The sequence below is a fragment of the Pinus tabuliformis genome, chromosome 4_2 (genome assembly GCF_031772625.1).
Source record: "Pinus tabuliformis cultivar Carrire ecotype Pingquan chromosome 4_2, CPIR1, whole genome shotgun sequence".
Classification (NCBI taxonomy): Eukaryota; Viridiplantae; Streptophyta; class Pinopsida; order Pinales; family Pinaceae; genus Pinus; species Pinus tabuliformis.
In genome coordinates this window covers 222,832,132-222,856,283 of record NC_142304.1, presented here as the reverse complement: position 1 = coordinate 222,856,283, position 24,152 = coordinate 222,832,132, and the positions used below count along the sequence as shown (strand labels likewise).

The 24,152-nt window shown below is 39.8% G+C and overlaps 1 protein-coding gene across 2 annotated transcripts in view; it reads left to right on the top strand.

Moving 5' to 3' along the window:
• Positions 1 to 24,152, top strand: part of LOC149168889 (senescence-associated family protein) — a 285,857-nt gene that overhangs the window by 121,871 nt on the left and 139,834 nt on the right. For both annotated transcript variants that reach the window (XM_089428470.1, XM_089428473.1), the window contains exon 8: positions 24,041 to 24,087. In XM_089428470.1, coding sequence (XP_089284596.1) covers positions 24,041 to 24,087 — 47 coding nt within the window. The remainder of the gene's footprint in view (positions 1 to 24,040; positions 24,088 to 24,152) is intronic.

Here is a 24,152-nt window from a genome sequence, read left to right as displayed (position 1 = left end):
TCCAACATGATGTTCGCCTTTGGGAACCTGATTCATTAAAGAAGGCATTTAGGTTAGCAAGAAAAATGGAAAGCAAAATTATGGCAACCAGGAAGCATACCAGTCACAACTATAAAGATGGAAGTGTTGTTACCCCTAGCCTTCCACAACCTATAAGGTTGACACCACAACAATTGGAAGAAAAAAGAGCAAAAGGGCTTTGTTACAGTTGTGATAGCAAATACACTAAAGGTCATAAGTGTGCTGAAAAGAAATTATTCTACATAGATTGTGAAGAGGAAGAAGAAAAGGAGCAAGAAAGGTCAAAAGAAGAGGATATACTCGAGGAACAAAGCCTAGATAAACAAGAAATGAATCTGACCATATCTTGTAATGCATTGGCTGGAATTACCACTCCTCAAACCATCAAGATAGAAGGACAAATCAAGAAGAAAAAGATAATAGTGTTGATTGATTCAGGAAGCACCCACAATTTTGTTCATTGTAAGGTAGCAAAATAATTGAATTGCTTCCTATATCCAGCACCAGAGTGTCAAGTGATGATTGCAAATGGAGGAACAATAAATTGCTCTGGAAAGTGCCATAATATCAAGCTATCCATGGGAGAATATGTATTGACTAGCTCAATGCTTTCCATTCCAATGGGAGGTGCTGATGTTGTACTAGGAGTCCAATGGCTACAATCCTTGGGTACCATAGCTTTTAATTTTCAAGAACTTTTCATGAAATTTTCTGCGGAAGGAAAGGAAGTTGAATTAAGGGGTATTGCAGGGAAACCAGGAAAGATAATCAGCTCTAATGGTATGACAAAGCTTCTAAAAAAGGAACAAAGAGGTGTAATTGCACAATTATGTTCGCTAGATGTTTCCACATCGTAATCATCTATTTCTTCAGATCTCCAAAAAGTTTTGGACAATCATTCCAAGGTATTTGAGACTCCCAAAGGTCTCCCACCTATGCGTGATCATGATCATGCTATTCATCTGATTCCAGGAAGTGTTCCTCCAAACATCAGGCCGTACAGATATCCCTATGCCCAAAAGAGTGAAATTGAATGTATGGTTGTAGAAATGCTAGAGGCTGGTATAATTCAACCGAGTCAAAGTTCTTTCTCTGCTCCAGTAGTATTGGTGCACAAGATGGATGGATCATGGCGCATGTGTCCAGATTATAGGGAGCTCAACAAGATCACTATTAAAGATAAGTTTCCCATTCCTGTCATTGATGAATTACTGGATGAATTGCATGGATCAATTTACTTCACCAAGTTGGATCTTCGTTCAGGATATCATCAAATCAGAATGAAGACTGAAAACATTCCGAAAACAACATTTAAAACTCATGAGGGTCATTATGAATTTCTGGTCATGCCTTTTGGCCTTACCAATGCACCTTCAACATTTCAAGGTTTGATGAATTCAATTTTCAAACCATTCCTTAGAAAATTTGTGTTAGTATTTTTTGATGATATACTAATCTACAACAAGTCTTGGAAGGATCATGTTGAACATGTTGACAGGGTGCTACAACTATTGGAGGAGAAACAATTATTATGCAAAAAGATCCAAATGTTTCTTTGGAGTCCAAGAGGTGGAATATCTGGGTCATATTGTATCTCATGGAGTAGTTAAGGTAGACCCTAGCAAAATTAAAGCCATTAAGGAATAGAAAATCCCCACATCCATAAAGCATCTGCGAGGATTTCTCGGGTTGACAGGGTATTATCGCAAGTTTGTTAAGAATTATGGGAGAATAGTAGCACTTCTAACAACATTATTGAAGAAAGATGCATTTTCATGGACTCCGAAAGCAACAAAGGCCTTCAAACATCATAAAGAGGCAATGTGCCAAGCACAAGTCTTAACTACACCAGACTTCACAAAAACCTTCATTGTGGAATGTGATGCTTCAGGAAATGGAATTGGTGCTGCTCTAATGCAAGATGAAAGACCCATTGCTTTTGAAAGTCGTCCAATCAAGCGAAAGTTTTTACACAAAGCTATTTATGAGAAGGAACTGTTGGCAATACTCCATGCACTTAAGAAATGGCGACCCTACCTAATGGGAAGACACTTCAAGGTAAAAACGGATCATGATAGCCTTAAATACTTTTTAGAACAAAGATTATCCTCTGAGGAGCAACAAAAGTGGGTCACAAAGATGTTGGGTTATGACTTTGAAATCATCTACAAAAAAGGGAAGCAAAATGTGGTGGCAGATGCACTTTCAAGAAAGGATGAGGATGTGGAAGCATTGTTGTGCGCCATTTCTATTATTCAACCAGATTGGATAAACGAAGCAAGAGAGGAATGGAAGAATGGCGAAGAAGTGTGGGCACTTATTCGAAAGTTACAACAAGATTCCAGTACGTCTGATACATTTAGCTGGAAAAATGATTCGTTATGGTACAAAGATCGCTTATACCTCTGTAAGAATTCCCAGCTAAAACAAAAGATTCTTATGGAATTGCACACTTCTCCCTTAGGAGGGCACTCAGGATTTTTAAAAACTTACCACAGGGTTAAGAAGGATTTTTTTTGGGATGGCCTTAAATCAGATATTCAAAAGTTTGTGGCGGAATGTTTGGTTTGCCAACAAAATAAAGTTGAAACAATTAAGGCACCGGGTCTATTACAACCTTTATCCATTCCAAGTCAACGTTGAGAGCAGGTTTCAATGGATTTTATCACAGGTTTACCCAAGTCTGAGGGAAAGAGTGTCATCATGGTGGTAGTTGACAGACTTACCAAGTATGCACACTTTTGTGCATTATCACATCCATTTAAAGCTAGTACAATTTCTATTGCATTTATGGAAACAATTCAAAAGCTACATGGAAACCCAAAGATTATTGTAAGTGACAGAGATTCCATTTTCACTAGAAATTTTTGGACAGAATTATTTTCTTGTCTTGGTACTCAGTTAGCTCATAGCTCATCTTATCATCCTCAATCTGATGGGCAAACTGAGATGGTAAACAAATGTTTGGAAGGATATCTTCGTTGCTTTGTATCTGATAAACAAACACAATGGGTCAAATGGTTGCCTCTAGCCGAATGGTGGTATAACACTTCCTTCCATACAGCAACAAAAATGACCCCATTTATGGCACTTTATGGGTATCAGCCACCATCGATCACATCATATTTAAGAGAAAATTCTAAGGTTCAAGCAGTGGAACATCACATCGAACATCAACAACAAGTCCTCCAACTCTTAAAGGATAACCTCGTGTTGGCACAAAATAGAATGAAACAACAGGAAGATCAACATCGCAGCGAAAGAAGTTTTGATGTAGGTGATTGGGTATTCTTACGGTTACGACCACATAAGCAAATGTCCCTCAAGCAAGCTAAGAAGAATAATAAATTATCACCAAAGTATTATGGTCCATACAAGGTGTTGCAAAAGATTGGTACTATGGCATACAAATTGGAGCTTCCTGCGGCCTCTCGATTTCACCCAGTTTTCCATGTTTCATGTTTAAAGAAGGTTATAGGTGACAAGCTCCTAGTTCAAACAATATTGCCAGAACTTGACGAGGAAGGAAAAATTATATTGGAACTGGAAGCAGTCACAGAAACAAGAACTCGACAGCTACGAAATCGATCAATTTCGGAGTATCTTATCAAGTGGAAGAACTTATCTGCTGAAGATTCCACATGGGAGGATGAGAACTTTATACAGAAGTATCCAGAATACTCAAGCGTTGAGGACAACACTTTTTTGAAGAAGAGGGGCATGTTGGGTCCCTATAATACTAGTGATTACCCCATTACTATTGTAGTTTTACCCCTTATTAATATTGTTGTGCCCCTATTGTCCCCATATTGTTATTACTGTGCCCCATAGAATCCCTCTATTGTTATTTTTGTGGCTTTATATTATTATTGTTAGGTCGGCTGGGTTATATTGTGACTCCTTAGACTCCTATATATAGAAAGGAGGTTTTGTCATTTGAATCATCCAAGAATTGTTCATTTATGTAATGTAAAGAAGGTTGCCCCCTCAAAGAGGCTGAATTTTAAGGCGTTGATCTATCTTTTCTATCTTTTCTTGAGCTGGTTTCATAACAGTAACATAGCATAATGTCATGTGCCAGATGATAAACACGCCAAATTGGATCAGACTGCAGAGAAGGGATATTTCGTTGGGCATAGTGAAATGTCCAAGGCATATAGGATCTATTTTCCAAGTAGCAGGAGGATCATCATGAGATGGGACGTGAAGTTCTAGGAGGAGAAAGCCTTTAGGAGATCTCGCAAATTGCCAGTAGATGATCATAGTGGGCTTGCAGAAGCTCCAAGGGTTGAGTAATAGTCGCAGGGACAACAGAGCACTAGTACAATTACCAGTACAAGCACTAGCAAAGATGTAGGTGGTCTAATGAGTTCACATCAAATGGAGCAACAACGGTAGGATGAGGAGCATGAAGCTCCAACCACCATCGACATGAGAAGGAATAGAGAGATGCTTCAGACATTGAAGGATGCGCAAGATTTTGCTTGAGCTTCTAGGGCGAGCACTAGAGAGTGCATATAGCTAGACAAGTCTAACGCATTGATGAAAGAGGTCGTCGATAGCGAGCCTTCTAGTTATGATGAGGATGCACAACATCAGGTGTGGCAAGGTGTCATGGTAGAGGAGTACAACTTCATCATGATCAATGATGTATGGGAGGTCATGCCTAGACTTGCGGATAAGTTAGTTGTAGGCTCTCGATGGATCTATAAGATCAAGTATGTTGTAGATGGCAGCGTGGAGAAGTATAAGGCGAGGTTCGTGACCAAAGGGTATGCGTAGAAGGAAGACATAGATTATGAGGAGACCTTCGCACCAGTGGCCAGATACACTTCCATCAGGGCTGTGATATTTTTAGCAGCGCAGATGGGATGGAAGATTCACCAGATGGACGTCAAGACAACATTCTTGAATGGGGTGATAGAGGAGGTGTATATCGAATAGCTAGAGGGGTGCAAGACGCATGCGACATACATGTATGCCGGTTGAAGAGGGCGCTATACGGGCTCAAACAAGCTCCTAGGGCATGGTATGGTCGAATAGACAACTACTTGCAGCAGATGGGCTTCGTGAAGAGGGAAGCATACAATCTTCCAGGGAGCGTCCAGGTCAGACACAGTGACCCGCACACAGTGGCTAAGGAAGCGACCTCGAAGTTTCAGCCGCTCGCAGTCTGCCTTGCTGGGAGAATACAGAGTTTTGATTTAGGGTTTGACAGTTGCCTTGGCTGTAGTAATCTGATGGATAAGGGGTTTCTCTCTGCTGTTCTATAGTTCTGTTTCTGTTCTGTAAATCTCTGCTGCAAGTTTATGTATTGGGCTCATTGTACTCTCTGCTGAAACATTTTATGACGATCTAATAAAGAAGAAGATTTGAAAGGTTTTTCCCCCTTGTGGGGTTTTTCCTTGGTCTTGTACCAATTTGCTGTCTCTTATGGTTGCGTTGTTGTCTTCTTTGACATTGCATATGTTGTTCTATCTTTAGTTACAGTTTATGATTGGATACATTGCTAATAATTGAATGCATTGTTAAATGAAGAATGAATTGGGCTAAAGTAATTGATTCAACATAGAACAATTTGAAAAATTAACAGATTCAATATTTCAAATGCTTCTTTGTTGCAGTAGCAACAACAACAGAGGAGAGGGAGTTGCAGTGCAGATGTAGACTTGGCAGCAGTAAAACAGTGTCAGTGGTAGCATAGATGCAACATCAAAGTTGCGTAGTGGTTGGTGGGCAGTGGCAGGCAGTGACAGTGGCCAGACATCAACAACGTATGGAGGATGATGCAGAGATGGGGTGTTGGAGTAGTTCGACACTAGAACACCTTCCTTGCTAAGACAGAGTGTTAGTTTTTGTAGCATTAGATGGTGTTCTAGTCTCGACAATTGTCAAAGAGGCTAAGAAACACTAGGACTCCAGAAACCAGAAAAGGTTTAAGGAAAAACAACTAGAGATGCCTTAATTAAGTTAATTAATCAATAATTAAATTTTTCTTAAGTCTGACTTAGGGAAAATGATTAATTAACAGTAATTAATTAAGGAAGGTGAGATTTTTTTATAAACTGACACATAACAACTAGGAAATAATCTCAACCATTGATTAAGATTTAATCTTGGCTGTCGGAGTCCCACAATGAGATTATAAGAAGTTGATGGGTAGATGAAGGAACACACTTGAGATCGATTTCCTTGGGCAGTTCTATTTTTTGAGAAAGCAACAACATTCTGTCGGAAGAGTCCAAGCCAAAGAAGGGAAGCAGAGATAGAGAGAGGCAAAGACAGTGAGTTCGGAGAAAGGCTTCCAATTCCGGAGAGTCAGCAATAGAAGGGCCGTATTTCCCAGAGAAGTTGTGCAAAGCCAGTGCAAATAGCTTCAGAGGGAGATCAATTTTGCTGAAGGGAAGGGTGATTCAGTTGCAGTGGGTTTGGAAATTCTCTAGGAGGCCAAGCGAATTCCTTCTAGAGGCAGAGTTAGCCAAGACGTCATTTTTCTAGCAGTTTCGGGGCTTAGCGTGTTAGAGCCTGCTCAAGCACTATGTAGAGGCTCACGCATAGGCTATACGACTAGCTAGTTTTGCTAGTTGTTGGAGTTGGATCAGGCGTGGTGTTGAAGTATTTGCCTCATTGATATTTTGGCCAATTTATTTTGCTAATTGGATCGCCAGTTGAGCATCCATAGATTGTACTTAGAATTTCTTGCTGCTTCTTAATAATAAAAACCCTCAGCTGTTGCACCAGTTTTTCCAAGTTGGGTTTTTCCTAGGACTTTTGTCCAAAAATAACGGTGTTATTTTTTTTTGTGTGTGTGCCAATATTTTCTTAGTTTCCAGTTTATCTTCCGCAATAATTTTATTTGTGAAGATTGCAGTGTGATTAATTCATTGTTGCCATAGAAATAAACTACTAAATTAATTTATAGTTAGAAGAATTAATTCCAGTTGATGCAATCGAATTTCAGTAGTGAAATCTTCACATTCAATGGATTGGAAAACACTTCAAGGTGCTGCTTCAGTATTGGATCAGGGGTTGTCTCTTAGTGCACCAGGAAGCAAAAGTTTGTGGCACTGAGTTTTGCATAGGCAAAATACATGGCAGCGAGCATGGCCGCATGTGAAGCTATTTGGCTTCGGAAGCTGCTAGTGGGATTGTTTGGTCAGAGGATAGATTTGAATAGTGTCTACTATGATAATCAGAGTTGCATCAAGCTCTCTGAGAATCCAGTCTTTCATGATAGGTTGAAGAAGATCGACATCATATACCACTTCATCAAAGATTGCGTACAACGTGGATCAATTCTGCTACAATATGTTCCCAGAGATCAATAGATTGCAGATATTCTCACGAAGTCCTTAGAGAAGGCAAAGTTTGTCTACTTCAGGGATAAGATGGGAGTAGTGGAGAACACCTTCCTTGTTAAGAGGGAGTGTTAGTTTTTGTTAGCAGCGGACAAGTGTTCTAGTCTCTATGGTGTTTATGAGGCTTGTTGCCGCTGATCACACACACCTACCAGTTAATGAGAAAAGCCCTTAACCCCACAAGGTGTGGTTGGTGGCAAATTAAAGAGATGGGGCTATCACCTATTCTCAACTCTCCCTGTTTAAGCTATCTCCTAGGTTAGCTAAGGGGGGTGGTCCTTAAATGGAAAACTAAGTTAAATGATGTGAGGTTTCTAGGAGATGTTAGAGTGAAATGGATTACTTTTTGAGATTACAAGCAAATATAGTATGAGCAATGTGAATCAAACTCAACTTTAATAACCACCAACACATGAGATAAGCATATGTAAAACTAGTGCCTTCAAAATATTGCTCAAAAATGAAAGATACTTGCTCAAAATAAATGAAATGCTTTCAAATGGAAGCACAAACAATCTTGAAAATGAAACAAAAGATGTTAGCACAATAAAATAATCAATACAAGATATAAAAATGCTTTCAATATATATGATCACTTGTTAATCCAAAGCATACAAGGAAATAATATCTTGCAAAGGAAACCAATTAGAATTCTACTTGCAAAATATAGAATGAGATGATACTTGCCAAAACAAAGTATTCAATTCAACACATATTCACAAATGACAAGTGTAATGGTTATTTGCAAGTAAAACAATAAGATGTGTTAATATGAAATGCACCTAAACTAAAATTGGATGCAATTATCTTGGTTATTTTTAATCTAAATGCCTAATCTAGGTGAGAGATCCTCCTTTTGAGCTCTTACCAAAGGGTAAAAATTGGGGTGACTGTAAGAAAGAGGGGGTGAGGACACAATGGTGTCATTAACAATAATCGTCCTCTGAGTCTTACCAGCCAGCGGTGCCTTCGTTTCTACAAGGACACAAGCCACCTTCATAATTGCAGGGTCACATGCCTTTACCTTACTTCGTACCAATTGGAAGAACTTTCCAAGAAAGTCTTTTTCCTATGATTTCTATCAACCAAGCTTATGCTTGGAGGTTAATTTTAAAGTGAAACTAAATTATAATGCCTAATATGATATGCAAGTGAGATTGTAAGTGCTATGTAAAAAATGGAAATTGCTTCAATTAAATATGCTCCACAAGATCACTTGTATAGTTGCTCAAGTAAACACAAGATGCATAAGCTTCATGAATGATTTGAATTATGAGTTGCTAAAGATAAACGATGAACCAATAACAAACTATAGCAAATGAAGCTTGTAAACTTTCTCAATGTAAATTGCAAATGCTTTGAAAGATAAACTTGAGATTTGTGCCCACAATAACTTTGCAAAAATAACTTTAATTTGAGAAAATAAAAGATGACTAGCTTGACATGAAAGTAAATGGTTGCTTTGAAAGGTAAACTTGTCCCATACACAATGCTTCAAAATATACTCAAAATGGAAATATTGCGATAGAGCATGAATTATTTATACAAGTGCCAAGCTAAATGTATCCAAGTTTGCTAAGAACAATAAAGGTGCTTGCATGAAGAGTGAGTAGATTGCTTTGCAAATGTAGACTTGAAACTTGTAGCAATAATAATAAGTGATGCAAGCTTAAAGCATGTAGCAAACTTGAAGAGAATGCGACTTGTGTTACTTCCCAATTAAAGCATGCATATGTGATGTGAAAGCAAAATGGAAAAGTTAGAACCAACAAGTCAATCCACCCAAGATTCTCTCCCTAGAATGGAGAGATAGGAATGCCAATGGGTAGGTCCACGCTCTCACAACAAAAACAAAAATTTTATTATTACAACTTTACAATGAGGTTAGAGCCTCTTTGAGGGTTACCCAAGGAGTAATGGAAAGATACAATGTGAGATCATGAAACAAGAAGGAAATCCTCTCAAGCTATGATAGCCTCAAGAGGGATGAAATAATTCTACAATTAGAGAATGCAAGCTCCAATATGATGTACGACCTAGCTTCTTTCACAAACTCTCGAAATGCCCACGACCTCTTTGGAATGAGACGTGAAGCTTTAGAGAACCTACAAGAAAGAATGTTAGGGCTGCAAAACTAAAACCAAAGTTAGTGTGAACAAAGAGCATGTAAGTGGATGATAATTCTACAAAATAATATACAAAAACTAAATCAAGTGATGGGAAAAGACCCCATCACTTGTCTAGCTTATAAGAAGCTCTTGATTAGCTAAATAAAGAGATGAAAGCACAAGAGTAAAAGATGAAGATTTGCTTGAAATAATTGACTTAAGCACAAACGATGTCAAAAAGACCCCTGCAAAACCAACACTCTTGAAAGATAAGCGATTAAGATTCAAATAAGGATATGAACTCCTTGAAAGCTAAGCCAAGAGTGGGTTGGTCTCTTGAAGACTTCCTCTCACGCTTGCTAGTTGATCCAAAAGATGACCTCTACAAAACTTGAAATGCTCATTAGCTCATATGGATTAAATCAATAAACAATGACAAAAGAACTCTAACATTTGTATGAAAATAGATAGAGTTGTTTAGCGTAGAGCATATCAAATAACCAATTGCAAATGTAAGATAGCTATACATTCACAACTCTCTAAAAGCATATGAAAAAATGGAATCAAATTAAACAAAAGTAGAGAATTATACTATCATTGAGTCAACCACAAACTCCAAGAGAAAAACACCCATGAATGAACCCCAAAGTCTTTTTATTCATATGAAGCAAAAAGTACATAGAAACAGAGCTTCCCTAAGCACAATAGCTAGTTGCAAAAGATACAAAACAAAAGCCTAAGGCTCAATTATATAGGAGAATGGGTGGAGATCCCAATGAAGAACCAAATGCCAAGTGTGATGGTGACAATCCCAAAGTTCCATCGTGCAATTCGAATTCCCCAGAGAGGCACACACAATCCTTGAGAGGAACTAACTCACTGTTGAGGAGGGACAAGTGTATATAGGAATGGAGTGGTAGGAGACCACTCTCCGCTCATCTTCAGTCAAACTCCAAGTAAAAGCCCACCAAAAAGATGACTCATCCAAGCAATTCAAATTCCCTTCTTTAATAGATGCGTTTTTCCATGGGAATCTTGTGGCTCCCTCGAAAAATTTGATTTTCTTGTAGAACATATTTTTCCCTTGATTTTAGGACCCTACATCACCTTGGGACTTCACTATAACTCCTCCATGATTTTCCATCTCATTTCCACATCATTTGGCATGTGTGGATATTTATTTTTCTCCATTTATTTAATTGTTGGCTTAATTTATTGCCACTTTTTTCCACTAAACTTAGGAAAAGTAGGTTTTGAGGGTTCAAAACACATTTTTAACTCCTCAAAGTGTGTCTTAGTAGAAAGTTGAGGGTGAGAGGTGCAATTTTTATTATTCATACCCCATACTCTATGATTTTCCACCTCATTTCCACATCATTTGGCATGTGTGGATATTTATTTTTCTCCATTTATTTAATTGCTGGCCTAATTTATTGCCACTTTTTTACCACTAAACTTAGGAAAAGTGGGTCTTGAGGGTTCAAAACACATTTTTAACCCCTCAAAGTGTTTCTTAGTAGAAAGTTGAGGGTGAGAGGTGCATTTTTTATTATTCATACCCCATACAACTTCTCTAGACATCACTTATTACATTTCAGATACAAATTTTATTCTAATTTTTGCCCTGCGTGAAATTTAAAAAATAAAAAAATTGGCCCCTTAGACCTAACAAAATTTCACGAAACTTTATGAGTGATCTAGTATGGTAATATACAATGATTCTAGACACTAGGACTCACCCAAGACCTCACCATCAAGCCGTATTCCGGCTTTGGGGTTATGCTTGGTGGAAAATACTCAATTAATTATTAAGTCTTTGTAAGGAGATGATAATTAACCAAGTGAAAAAAAACTCCCAGAGTGATATTCACTTGATGACAAGGTCCCAAGCTACCTAGGCCTATTACATGACTCAAAATTATCATACTAGCATCACTTTACATCATCCCCGTAGGGCTTGTGGAATCTCGATACAACAAAAATAATAATAAGAAGAAGTAGAGTTGAAAAACTCTGGTAGTATGATGATATTTGATGGTACGAGCATCCTTTTGTACATCCTTGGGCATGGATTCTTCAGATAATCCTCAGGTGCCACTCCAGTGGTCAACAAGGCTAAGGAACACATTTGCTCCAATACCCAGATAAAACTTTCACAAGAAATGCTTTAATTAGATTAATTAGCTAATTATTAATTATTTTCCTAAGTCTAATTTATGAAAACTAGTTAACTAAATCAGATTAATTGAGGCAAATCGATTTTTTTCTAGGTACTTCAGGGAAAAGTCACTTGATGGGGTCAAGATGATCTTAGCCATTGATTTTGATTAAATCATGGCCGTTGGTTGCTCAACGAGAGATTATAAGAGCAAGTCGATGGGGCTTTGGAGAACACACAAAGACATTCAGTGGTGCGATTGGCAGTGAGAGCAAGGGCGCAGAGGGAGACACTGTTAGCTCTGCTATAATCCAACAATTCAAGGATCAAATATAGGCCGATTGAGTCGTTTACGCTCAAAAGGGATGTGCATCAACTGTTCTTCTCCTACTCCTTCACTCCGTTCGCATTTTCATAAACCCTGCTACCTCCATTTTTGCTCTATAACTCTGTGAAAATCCATGATCTTTCAGCCCCTAGGCGTTAAGTATCAAACCCATATAACTGCGATAACATGACCGCGCACCTTCTCCAACTGTTTCTCACCGAATAACCCGCACCGTCTGATCTATTCCTTCAGTGATCTAACGGTCTTCGCCGTTTTCCCCGCTTGTTAACACGTTTTTATCTCTCACCGTCTGATCGTTCCTGCCGGGTGATCCGACGTTATCTGCTCCTCCCGCGCCCGTAAGCTGCACGCACATTAACTCGTGGGAAAGCGGTTTTCTGTCTGTCCCATCCGCCATGTGTCGAGTGCTGATTGTGATCGCGCGTCCGCGTACGATTACCGCCCAGCCCCCTTAAGCGGTGCGATACATACCACTTATCGCCCGTCTCGCCCGTCCCTGCGCGTTATCTCCCGCGCTACTCTTCTGCCCGATAGCCGTCGGATCTGTCCGCCCGCGATCCGACGGCTCACGTTTGTCCGCTCCCGTTTTTTCCCAATACCCTCTGCAAATCGTTTCCTGTCGTCGATCCACGCGATTGAACGGTTGATCTTTCTCCACCATGCCTCCGCCATACTGTCCGTGTCCATAGTCTGTCTCGTGTACCCGAAGGAAGGAGGCCAGAATCCAGTACCCGACGCATTAGATCCTCAACAACTGCATTTAAGAAAAGAATGGCCGAGAAGAAAAAGGACAACCTCGCGCAGATCGCAACATTGATCAGTTATGGAACTTCTCCTGTACAACACTCCATCTGCTCAAGAAGGACAACAGAATATTAGAAAAGATAAAATTCATTTATTAAAGCAAGCAGATTGCAACAAAGACCCATATTAGATATTTAAAGTGGTTGGTGGTCCATTATGACCTCTCCACGCATAGAATAGCAGAGCATTTTTGTAATCAACCTCTACATATACCCAGAACACAGATGTAGTCAGGGTTGATCGTTGTAGTTTTGATGTAAGGTTCAACTTCTGGAGACTGTAACTACTTTGATACTTGCAGCGTCTAGTCTTCACTTTCAGCTAATACAAGCTTCTTTTGCTGTTAATTGCTCACTTTCCATTTCTGCTCTATTCTAGGTTGTGCCTGTTATGCATTTTTTCATGTGCTCTTGATTTTTAGCATTAGAGGGGCTGTCATCCCACCTCTGTGTTGAAGTCTAGTATGTATCATTGAATGTGTTATGCAGGTTTTTGTTTACTTAATGCCAGAGAGCTGTCATCCTGTCTGTGCATTAGGAAATAGATTTGCAGACCTCTTTACTGGTTGCAGCTGGCCATCACATGGTCTTGTGCATCTGCTGGTGTGGTCAGTGTTCTCCATGTTCACCTAATCCTCAAACTGTGAGTAATTGGTGGTTTAAAGCCTTGTAGTCTGGAGGTGTTCACCCATGTCTGGAGTTAAGCATAGTAGAAGTGGTTATCTGGCTTGGACAAGCATCATTCCTTCCATTCGTCCATTTCCAAAATTATGTTGAGTTTGTAATGTTCCCGAGCATCTCCGAGATACAACCCAGGAGAGTTTCTTGGGGTGATAACATTAATTGACGCTGTTGCCGGGGAGAGGAGATTGAAGCTCAGCTTCCCTGGGAGAACGACACAGTTCCAGATTTTGATGATAGACAAAGTCTGGGCACATTTCGGGTTGTAATCATCTATCTGGCGACTCCACTGGAGAAGGACCATCCTTTGGCGACTCCACATTGCAGTTCTGGGTTAGTTTGTGAGGCACACTCGAAGAAATCCTCAAAAATCACCAGCTGTTCCAGTGCCTGACCCTGAGAAGATTGTTAAACCGAAGAAAACATCACAGAAAGGAGCATCAGGATCAGGTAAGCCTAAGAAAACTTATGCATCTCTGAAAGATAAGGTTATAGCTGAGGATATACAGTTTGAAAATTTAGAGCCCAACACTGTTAGTAAAGAAATTCTTTCAGAGATTAATAGAGCTCCTTGTTCAGTTAGTTCCCCTTTGGATCTCAGTCCAAAGAAGGTCTCCCATACAGTCCATCAATTTCCCTCATTTCTGTCATCTATTTCATCACTTCCTACCATTCAATCTGCCAGTATCCTTCCACATATCCCAGTCATGGCAGGTCAACAAGCACCCACGAAGATGGAAAGAATCATTGCTGCTAGGTATGGACCCCTGGTCTTGCCTGCGCCTTTGAATGCTATGCCTGCAGGAGAATATCAGAGATACATGCCCAAATTTACTGGTACAGAGGGGGTAACAGCTGAAGAACACCTTGAGTCTTTTTACAGTTATGCTGATAACTTAGACATCAGTGAAAATGATGTATGGATGAGAGTTTTTGTCCAGAGCCTTGATGGTGAGGCTAGGAAGTGGTTCAGAGAATTACCCCATAGGTCCATAACAGACATTGAGGCGTTGGATGATGCATTCCTGACGCAATGGGGAGATAGAAAAGACCTGCTCTACTATCATACAGAGTTTGGAAACCTAAAGAGGGAGAATGGGGAATCTTTGCCTGATTTTAATAAAAGATTTAACCGTATGTATAGTAAGATACCAGCTGAGGTAAAGCCTACCCCAACCTCTGCCAAACTCACTTATGCCAATGCTTTTGACTCTGATTTCTGCCTATTGTTGAGAGAAAGGAGATGTGCCACTCTAGCTGATATGCAGGTTGCAGCACTGGAGGTGGAATCTAATATTGTGGCTGCAGAAAAACTCAAAACACATGTTGATAGAAGGAGGCAGAGAGGTGAGGCTTCTTCTTCCTTTGCCTCATTTTCAGAGCCTAAATTAGATAAAATGACTAGAATGATAGAGTCATTGGCTACAGAGATATCTAAGCTGAAGATTGAGCAGAACTCTGGGAAGACAAGGCAGCATAACACATTTGCTCCTAGAAATCCGAATCCATTCAGAAGAGCAAATGAACAGTTACAAATAATTCAGAGGGGTAAAGGAACAAATGAAGAACAAAAGGTTAAAGCTCCTTTCCAGAATGCAGTCATGGAGGAGGAGCAGATTGAAGATGAGGATGAAATTCATTATATGGAGGATAAAGGCAGTGCTGCCTTTTTGACATTGGCTGCATACGAAGAATCACTGCCGTAGGACCAAATCAGACAAGAATGGGACAGAGAGGCTGTTCTGCAGATTGGTGAACAACAAAGATATAATTTAAGGTCAAAGGCAAACAATGTCAAGGAGAATCCTGCCAAAGAGCTGCTGTCCAAACAGAGTCACAGAATATCAGACAGAGAAGACCAGCAGCTGACCCAATCATCCTCAAAGCACCAGTTCAAGAGGTAAGAGGTTCTGATAAGTTACGTTCCTCTTTCAGCTTTGAGTCAGAAGTCCAGAAGTTAAAAATATCCGTGCCTTTGGTAGAGTTGGTAAAGAGCGAAGTGTTTAGAAATCCTATCCTTGAAGCGCTTGAGTTGGAAATCACACAAATCTCCACTGACTCTGTCAATTTGCAAGATGACAAGCCTACCGTTGTGCTCAGCCCCATGATTGAACCTGTTGATAATAATCCTCCATCATTTTATGTCTCTTTGACCATTCATGACAAAATCTTCCACAACTGCCTGCTAGATACAGGGGCCAGCCGCAATCTGATGCCTAAAGCCGTCATGGAAGAGTTAGGCCTTGATATCACTAGACCATATCATGATTTATTCTCTTTTGATTCAAGGAAAGTAAAATGCCTAGGATTGATTAAAGATCTAGCCATTACCCTAACCCAGCTGCCCATGAAGAGTTATGATGGATATTGTGGTAGCAAATGTCCCTCCTAAGTTTGGCATGCTGTTGTCCAGAGGATGGATTAAGAGACTAGGTGGGACATTACAGAATGATCTATTTTATGCCACTGTCCCAGTTTTTGGAGGAGAAAACAGGAGATTGTACAAAGAAGCACAGTTGGCATACATCATCAGTGATGAGAAGAATCCTACTAATCATCCCATATATGCCGTGGACACTGACTTCAGAGCATGTATCCTCCAAATAGAAGAATCCTAGAAGGCCTCAATGCAGCTCAAGAAACCAACAAATCAGGCCGAGGAAGAGCAAGGAAGTCGGGTTTGGGAAATGTTCTTTGATGGAGCATGTTCCAGGGAGACTGCAGGAGTAGGGGTGGTGCTGGTATCTTCAGAGCAAGAAAGCACACATCTGTCTTTTAAGCTGACTCTTCAAGTCACCAACAATATAGCAGAGTATGAGGCTCTGATATTGGGCCTTAACGCAACAAAAGACAGAGGAATCAGAAGCGTAAAGGTGTTTGGAGATGTTGATCTTATCATTCAGCAAGTAAATAAAACATTTCAGGCAAAACACCCAAGGCTGAAAGCATATAGAGATGAGGTATGGAGACTCAAAGATTCCTTTGATAATTCCTGTATTTCATATATCCCTAGAGCCAAAAATCAGCTTGCTGATTCCCTTACTGTGTCTGCTAGCATGTTCATCCCTCCCTATGCCCCTCAGACTAGTTTATGAAGTCCAAATGAAATATAGACCGTCCTTGCCTGATAATGTCCACCATTGGAAAGTTTTTAAGGATGATGCTGAAGTAAATAGACTCCTGCAAGTCATTGATGAGTTTTCCGAAATGCCAATTGACCAAGAAAATGAAGCCTTGGAAGAAAGCCCTCAATCCCAGCTTAGAAATAAAATTGGCAAAGATAGCATTGTCCAGCTTCTCAGCGATCATATTCCTAAGGGTTGAATTCCTCTAGAAAGACTTTTTGATTAGAATGATGTGCCTTATAAGGCTGCACAAAATGAAGACCAATCTGCAGTCTGTAAGTATGATATAGGGAGTCCAGATCAGCCAAGATACATAAATCTGTCTACTCGCCTGTCTACTGCCCAAAGTGCTGAATACTGCAATTTAATGAAGCAATTTGCTGATGTGTTTGCCTGGGAATATAGTGACCTGAAAACATATGACAAGAAGATCATCCAGCGTAAAATCCCTTTAGAGAAAGACACCATACTTTTCAAACAGAAGCTGAGACCAATAAATTCTATGCTTCTCCCTCTGATTGAAAAAGAAATTAAAAAGTTGCTGGTTGCCAAGATCATAATCCCTCTTAGATATTCTAAGTGGGTAGCTAACCTAGTAGTTGTGAGGAAGAAAAGTGGAGAAATCAGACTGTGTGTTGATTTCAAACACTTGAACAAGTGCTTTAAAAAAGACAATTACCCTCTGCCCAAGATGGAGCATTTACTGTAGAAGGTCTCAGGAGCCAAAGTGATGTCTTTCCTGGATGGATTTTCAGGCTATAACTAGATTGCTGTACATCTAGATGACCAAGAGAACACTGCATTCACCACTCCTTGGGGCATTTTTATGTATTCCAAGATGCCTTTTGGATTGATGAATGCTGGAGCACCCTTTCAGAGAGCTATGGATATAGCATTTGTGGGGGAGAAGGACAAGTTTGTCCTTATTTACCTCGATGATATAACAGTATACTCCAGCAGCCATCAAGACCATTTACAACATTTAAAGAAAGTGTTTCTGAAGTGCAGAAGGTTTGGGATTTTAGTCAATCCTAAAAAGTCACAGTTTTCTTTGGAAGAGGGCAAGCTGTTAGGACATGTTGTTTTTGCTGCTGGTGTCCGAATTGACCCAGAAAGAGTAAAAGCAATACAGAATTTGTTTGTCCCGAGATCAAAGAAAGATATCCAGTCCTTTCTGGGCAAAATAAATTTTGTGAGGAGGTTTATCCCAAATTTTGCAGAGCTGATGAAGCATATTACCTCCATGTTGAGAAAGGGGTCAGAGATAAAATGGACTGATTCAGCAAGAAGATCTTTCGAGTCCATCAAGAATGCCATTATGGAAGCTTCCACTCTAAGCAGTCCAGATTACAGCAAGGAGTTCCATATATTTTCATTTGCCTTTGAAGACACCCTTGTAGTAGTTTTATTGCAAGCAGATGAAGAAGGCTCAGAGCATCCGGTGGCATTTTTCGGCAAAAACTTAAGGGATGCTGAACTGAGGTATGACATTATTGAAAAACAAGCATATGCTCTTATAAAATCCTTGAAACCTTTTAGAGTTTACATTCTGCATTCCAAGATAATTGCATATGTACCTTCTGCTACAATAAAACATGTCTTAACACAACCTGATGCTGATGGAAGAAGGGTTAAATGGATTGCAAAGTTAATTGAATTTAATATAGAACTGAAGCCCACCAAACTTGTCAGAGGTCAGGGTCTTGCCAGGTTGTTAGCTGAAGAAAATTGCAGAACATTGGACATACATTTCATGGGCACAATTGCAGAAAATGGTTAGGCAGAAGAAGAAGAAACAACTGAACCAGAAAAGAATCAGACATTGGCCGAAAATCTAGCTTCTTGTAATTGGTATTCTGCAATAGTTAAATTCTTGTTGAAGCTAGAAATTCCTCTAGGCCTTACTCAAAGTCAAGTCAGAACTGTTAAACTTAGGGTAGCAAAATATTGTATCCATGAAAATCTGCTCTATTGGAGGGATCCATCTGGAGTGCTTTTGAGGTGTCTGGACAAAGAACAGTCAACAAAAGTTATGCAGCAGTTTCATTCCAGCATGTGTGGAGGGCACCATTATTGGAAAACCACTGCCCATAAGATCCTCAGAGCTGGGTACTATTGGCCCACCTTATTTTCTGATGTATTTTCATTTGTTAAATCTTGTGACAGGTGCCAAAGATTTGAAGGAAAGCAACAATTGAAGTCCCTGCCCTTAAAACCAATACATGCAAAAGGACCTTTTCAGCAGTGGGGCTTGGATTTAATCGGGGAAATCCATCCACATTCCAGTGGCCAGCACAGGTGGATATTAGTTGCCACTGACTACTTCACTAAGTGGATTGAAGCAATCCCTTCTAGAAAGGCTAATCATAACATGGTCATCAAGTTTTTAACAGAGCATATCTTCACCAGATTTGGTTGTCCACATAAATTAGTCACAGACAATGAAACAGCCTTCAGAGCAAAAGAATTGGTGGACATGTGCAATTCAATGGGTATTAAACTTGTTCATTCCACCTCCTACTACCCTCAAGGCAATGGTCTAGCAGAATCCTCTAAAAAAAGCCTGATAAGGATAATCAAAAAGCTGTTGGAGGACAACAAAAAGAATTGGGATTCTAAGCTCAAATATGCACTGTGGGCTGACCAAGTGACCATTAAGAAATCCACAGAGAATTCTCCATTCAGGCTGGTATATGGCACTGAATCTGTATTCCCAATTTAGTTGACTCTCCCTGTGGCAAAGTTCCTGCAAGATGAATGTAATGAGAAAGAAGACATGGCAAAAAGGATCACTGATTTGGCAGAGGTACATCAAATTCAAGAACAATTGGTTGAAAGGGCTGCAACGCATCATAAAAAGATCAAGGAAGCTTTTGACAAATGGACAAAAACATATAATTTTCAGGTTGGAGACTTGGTTCTGAAGTGGGATGCATTAAAGGAAAAGAAAGGCAATCATGGGAAGTTTGATGCTTTCTGGACAGGGCCTTTTATCATTTCTCAGATTCAAGGGAACAACACCTTCATACTGAAAAGTATGGGAGGAGAGGCAGTTTTTGATGGCCCAGTTAATGGGCATTTTCTAAAAATTTATGTGATTTAAGGTCTTTTGGCCTTAAAATTGTAAATATTTGATTTTATCAGTCTTAGTGTAGGTTCAGTGAGATTCCATGTCCAATGGAACAATAGGAATTTTGCTAATTTGTTTTCATCGGAAAGGCATTGATCTGCAGGTTCTTGAGACCTCACAGGGAGGATCTCATCCCCAGAAGGAGCCAGTGTTAGCTCTGTTATAATCCAACAATTCGAGGATCAAATACAGGCCGATTGGGTCGTTTACGCCCAAAAGGGATCTGCATCAGCTGTTTTTCTCCTACTCCTTCACTCCGTTCGCATTTTCATAAACCCTGCTACCTCCATTTTTGCTCTATAACTCTGTGAAAATCCATGATCTTTCAGCCCCTAGGCGCTAAGTATCAAACCCATATAACCGCGATAACATGACCGCGCACCTTCTCCAACTGTTTCTCACCGAATAACCCGCACCATCCGATCTATTCCTTCAGCGATCTAACGGTCTCCGCCGTTTTCCCCGCTTGTTAACACATTTTTATCTCTCACTGTCCGATCGTTCCTGCCAGGTGATCCGACATTATCCGCTCCTCCCGCGCCCGTTAGCTGCACGCACATTAACTCGTGGGGAAAGCGGTTTTCTGTCTGTCCCATTCGCCACGTGTCGAGCGTTGATTGTGATCGCGCTTCCGCATACGATTACCGCCCGGCCCCCTTACGCGGTGCGATACATACCACTTACCGCCCGTCTTGCCCGTCCCTGCGCGTTATCTCCCGCACTACTCTTCCGCCCGATAGCCGTCGGATCTGTCCGCCCGCGATCCGACGGCTCACATTTGTTCGCTCCCGTTTTTTCCTGATACCCTCTGCAAATAGTTTCCCGCCATTGATCCACGCGATTCAACGGTTGATCTTTCTCCACCATACTGTCCGTGTCCATAGTCTGTCTCGTGTACCTAAAGGAAGGAGGAGGCCAGAATCCAATACCCGGTGCATTAGATCCATAACAACTACATTTAAGAAAAGAATGGCCGAGAAGAAAAAGGACAACCTCGAGCAGATCGCAGCATTGATCAGTTATTGAACTTCTCCTGTATAACACTCCATCTGCTCAAGAAGGACAACATAATATTAGAAAAGATCAAATTCATTTATTAAAGCAAGCAGATTGCAGCAGAGACCCATATTAGGTAGTTAAAGTGGTTGGTGGTCCATTATGACCTCTCCACGCATAGAATAGTAAAGCATTTTTGTAATCAACCTCTACATATACCCAGAAAACAGATGTAGTCAGGGTTGATCGTTGTAGTTTTGATGTAAGGTTCAACTTCTGGAGACTGTAACTACTTTGATACTTGCAGCGTCTGGTCTTCACTTTCAGCTAATACAAGCTTCTTTTGCTGTTAATTGCTCACTTTCCATTTCTGCTCTTTTCTAGGCTGTGCCTGTTATGCATTTGTTCATGTGCTCTTGATTTTTAGCATTAGAGGGGCTGTCATCCCACCTCTGTGTTGAAGTCTAGTATGTATCATTGAATGTGTTATGCAGGGTTTTGTTTACTTAATGCCAGAGAACTGTCATCCTGTCTATGCATTAGGAAATAGATTTGTAGACCTCTTTACTGGTTGCAGCCGACCATCACATGGTCTTGTGCATCTGCTGGTGTGGTCAGTATTCTCCATGTTCACCTAATCCTCAAACTGTGAGTAATTGGTCGTCTAAAGCCTTGTAGTCTGGGGGTGTTCACCCATGTCTGGAGTTAAGCATAGTAGAAGTGGTTATCTGGTTCGGACAAGCATCATTCCTTCCATTCATCCATTTCCAACATTATGTTGAGTTTGTAATGTTCCCGAGCATCTTCGAGATACAACCTAGGAGAGTTTCTTAAGGTGATAACAGAGACCAACAGTGGGGTTTCAACAAAGAGTTTTGGAGAAGATTTTCGGAGAATATTTTCTCAGTGATTTCTAGTTTCTAGTGGGAGGAAGGAGATCAATCAACAAAAAAGGAAGCCGAAATTAGCATTGTGAATTGCTAGTTTACCAGTACGAGTGGCAAAGAAGCTCGTTTCAGTAGCCAGTTGCCAGAGAAATTGCCCGGAGGCTGAGCAAGTGGGTTAGACGAGTCATTGGAGGTCGATTTGCTAGCAGATTAATTTTCCCAGAGGCAGTGTGAGGTGCAGAGCTAGTGCGAGTTGCTGGGAGAGTGTGAGTTGGATAGGGAGGCCGATTTCATTTGCAGAGGGAGACTCTTGTGTTTCCTGATCAATTTGGTGAAGAGAATATTATTTGTTGGAGCTTTGCCAGTGAGAGGCAAGTAGTTGTTGTATTTATCAATTTTGCTGAAAATTTAATAATATATAAACCCTCATCTGCAGAACTGGCTTTCCCCACATTGGGTTTTTCCAGGGACATTTGTCCAAAAATACAGGTGTCAAATTTTTTATGTGTGTGCATTATTTTTCTCAATTCTTGTATTTATTTCTGAAGATTGCAGTAGTGAATTAATCGTTATTTGCCGAATTAATTTTTTAAGACAAATAAACAACATTTAGAAGATTAAATTCTAGTTGCTGCAATTAAGAAAATTTCACATAGGGAGCATTGAACCCTATGTCCAACAATCTCGCCCCCCCAGCGCGAGCTGGGTGAGTTTCGAACTTGAGACCCTTGGTTTTGATACCACTTGTTGGAATCACTATTGCCGTCAGACCAAAACCTGTAGGCATTAGTCTTCGCTACAATCGTCAGATGTCCAACATCAAACACATCGATAATGTTGTCAACAACAATTGTTATGTCAACGTAAACCCTATTAACATAAAAAGTTAATAAAAATAAATAACACTTATCCTATCTGAATAGATTTTACTTTGTGGTACAAATTGCTATTGATATTGGTTGGATTTAAGAGAGATTATTTCAAAGTTATAAAACTTGGACTTGGATTGGAATTGATTGTCACCAAGATCATGACTTGATTTGGAGTTTGATTGAAACTGGTCATCGAATTGAACAAATGTTAAATATTTTCATTCATTCATGTATATCAGTGTAAATCCAAACCATTAAACACCAAATATTCAAAGTTCACTGATTTAAATTACATGTAAGGGTGCAAATAGTCGAAACTTCATTGAGATACATAAACTATATATTCCAAGAAACATAAAATTAAAGTTTTGAGTGAAAATACTTAAACATTGAGGTTCTAAATGGTCTCTAGAGTCCAAAAATCATCATATGCTAATCTAATAAGTACAATTCATACTATGTCATGATTCGTCACTCATAACTCATCACAATGACTAAGAATGTAGATCATCAATATCAGTAGCCATACCATATACTGAATACTTAGGAATTATCGTTATGGCCTAATCTGTGGGTGCCATCCTTTTGGAGTCACTACCCTTAAAGGTCCAAGATCGATACTGATGTTAGGGTTACTTTTCTTTTTTATAAACTTCTAGGTTGATTGCGCCTGCGGGTTGTTGGCTTAATTAGCCAATCAGGCTTGGCTGAGCCAGACACTGACTCAACTGAAGTCAGTCACCAGTTTGGACAAGTTTGACCGAACTAAGTCAAGCCAGCTGAGTCGAGTTGGCTCAACTGGTTATGATAACATTTGATTGTTTCTTTGCAAAACTATCTAGTTGAACTTTCCTGAATTCTAGAATGCTTTCATTTATCACTCAAGACTATAGCATCTTGTGCCTAGATCTTGCTTGTCTCATTTAAAATAAAATTGTAACATACATGTGTTTGGTCTACTGTCAAGATTAATGTGAAATTTCAACTAGGATCGAGAAGAACTTCATGGTTCTCATTCACTGTTCACTCTGTGTTTGTGCTGTAAGTGAGGAAATATGTGTGTTCACTTTGGACTCAAAAATGATAAAAAGAATTCGTTATGAGACCATCTATTGATTCTGTCTCAGATAAGTTGAGGACAATGATTCATTTAAAGACATACTTGAAAGAAACTTCTGTTGCCAAATATTTAGCATTCTCACTCATTTCTATCTTTAGGATTTTTTATCCAAGAAATGTACACATAAATGCCTTGGTTCAAAAGATATCCTGATTAGAAGTTGGGAACCCAATACATTTTGTCCTAACTGCATAAGTCTGTAATTACGTCTTGTAGAGATTTATATAATATATGTTGCTGCTAATCTACCCCCTGATGACTTCTGTTCTGGATATCTAGTTAACTGTTTGCTCAAATTGCTTATCTTTTTAGCAGACCTTAAACACTCAATATTGACCTTCTGCTGCACATGCTTTTAGTATTCTTTTTCTACTCGCCCCTTCTTTAGGCTTACTTAGTGACACTGATTTTGTCATTCATTTTGTGATGCAGTTTGTCAAGAACATTCACGATATGATGGTCAGAACAATGTACAATGTGTAAGTCCTAACATTTGAATTTTGTACAAAAATGTGTTGCATCAACTGCTTGGGGCATGCATTTG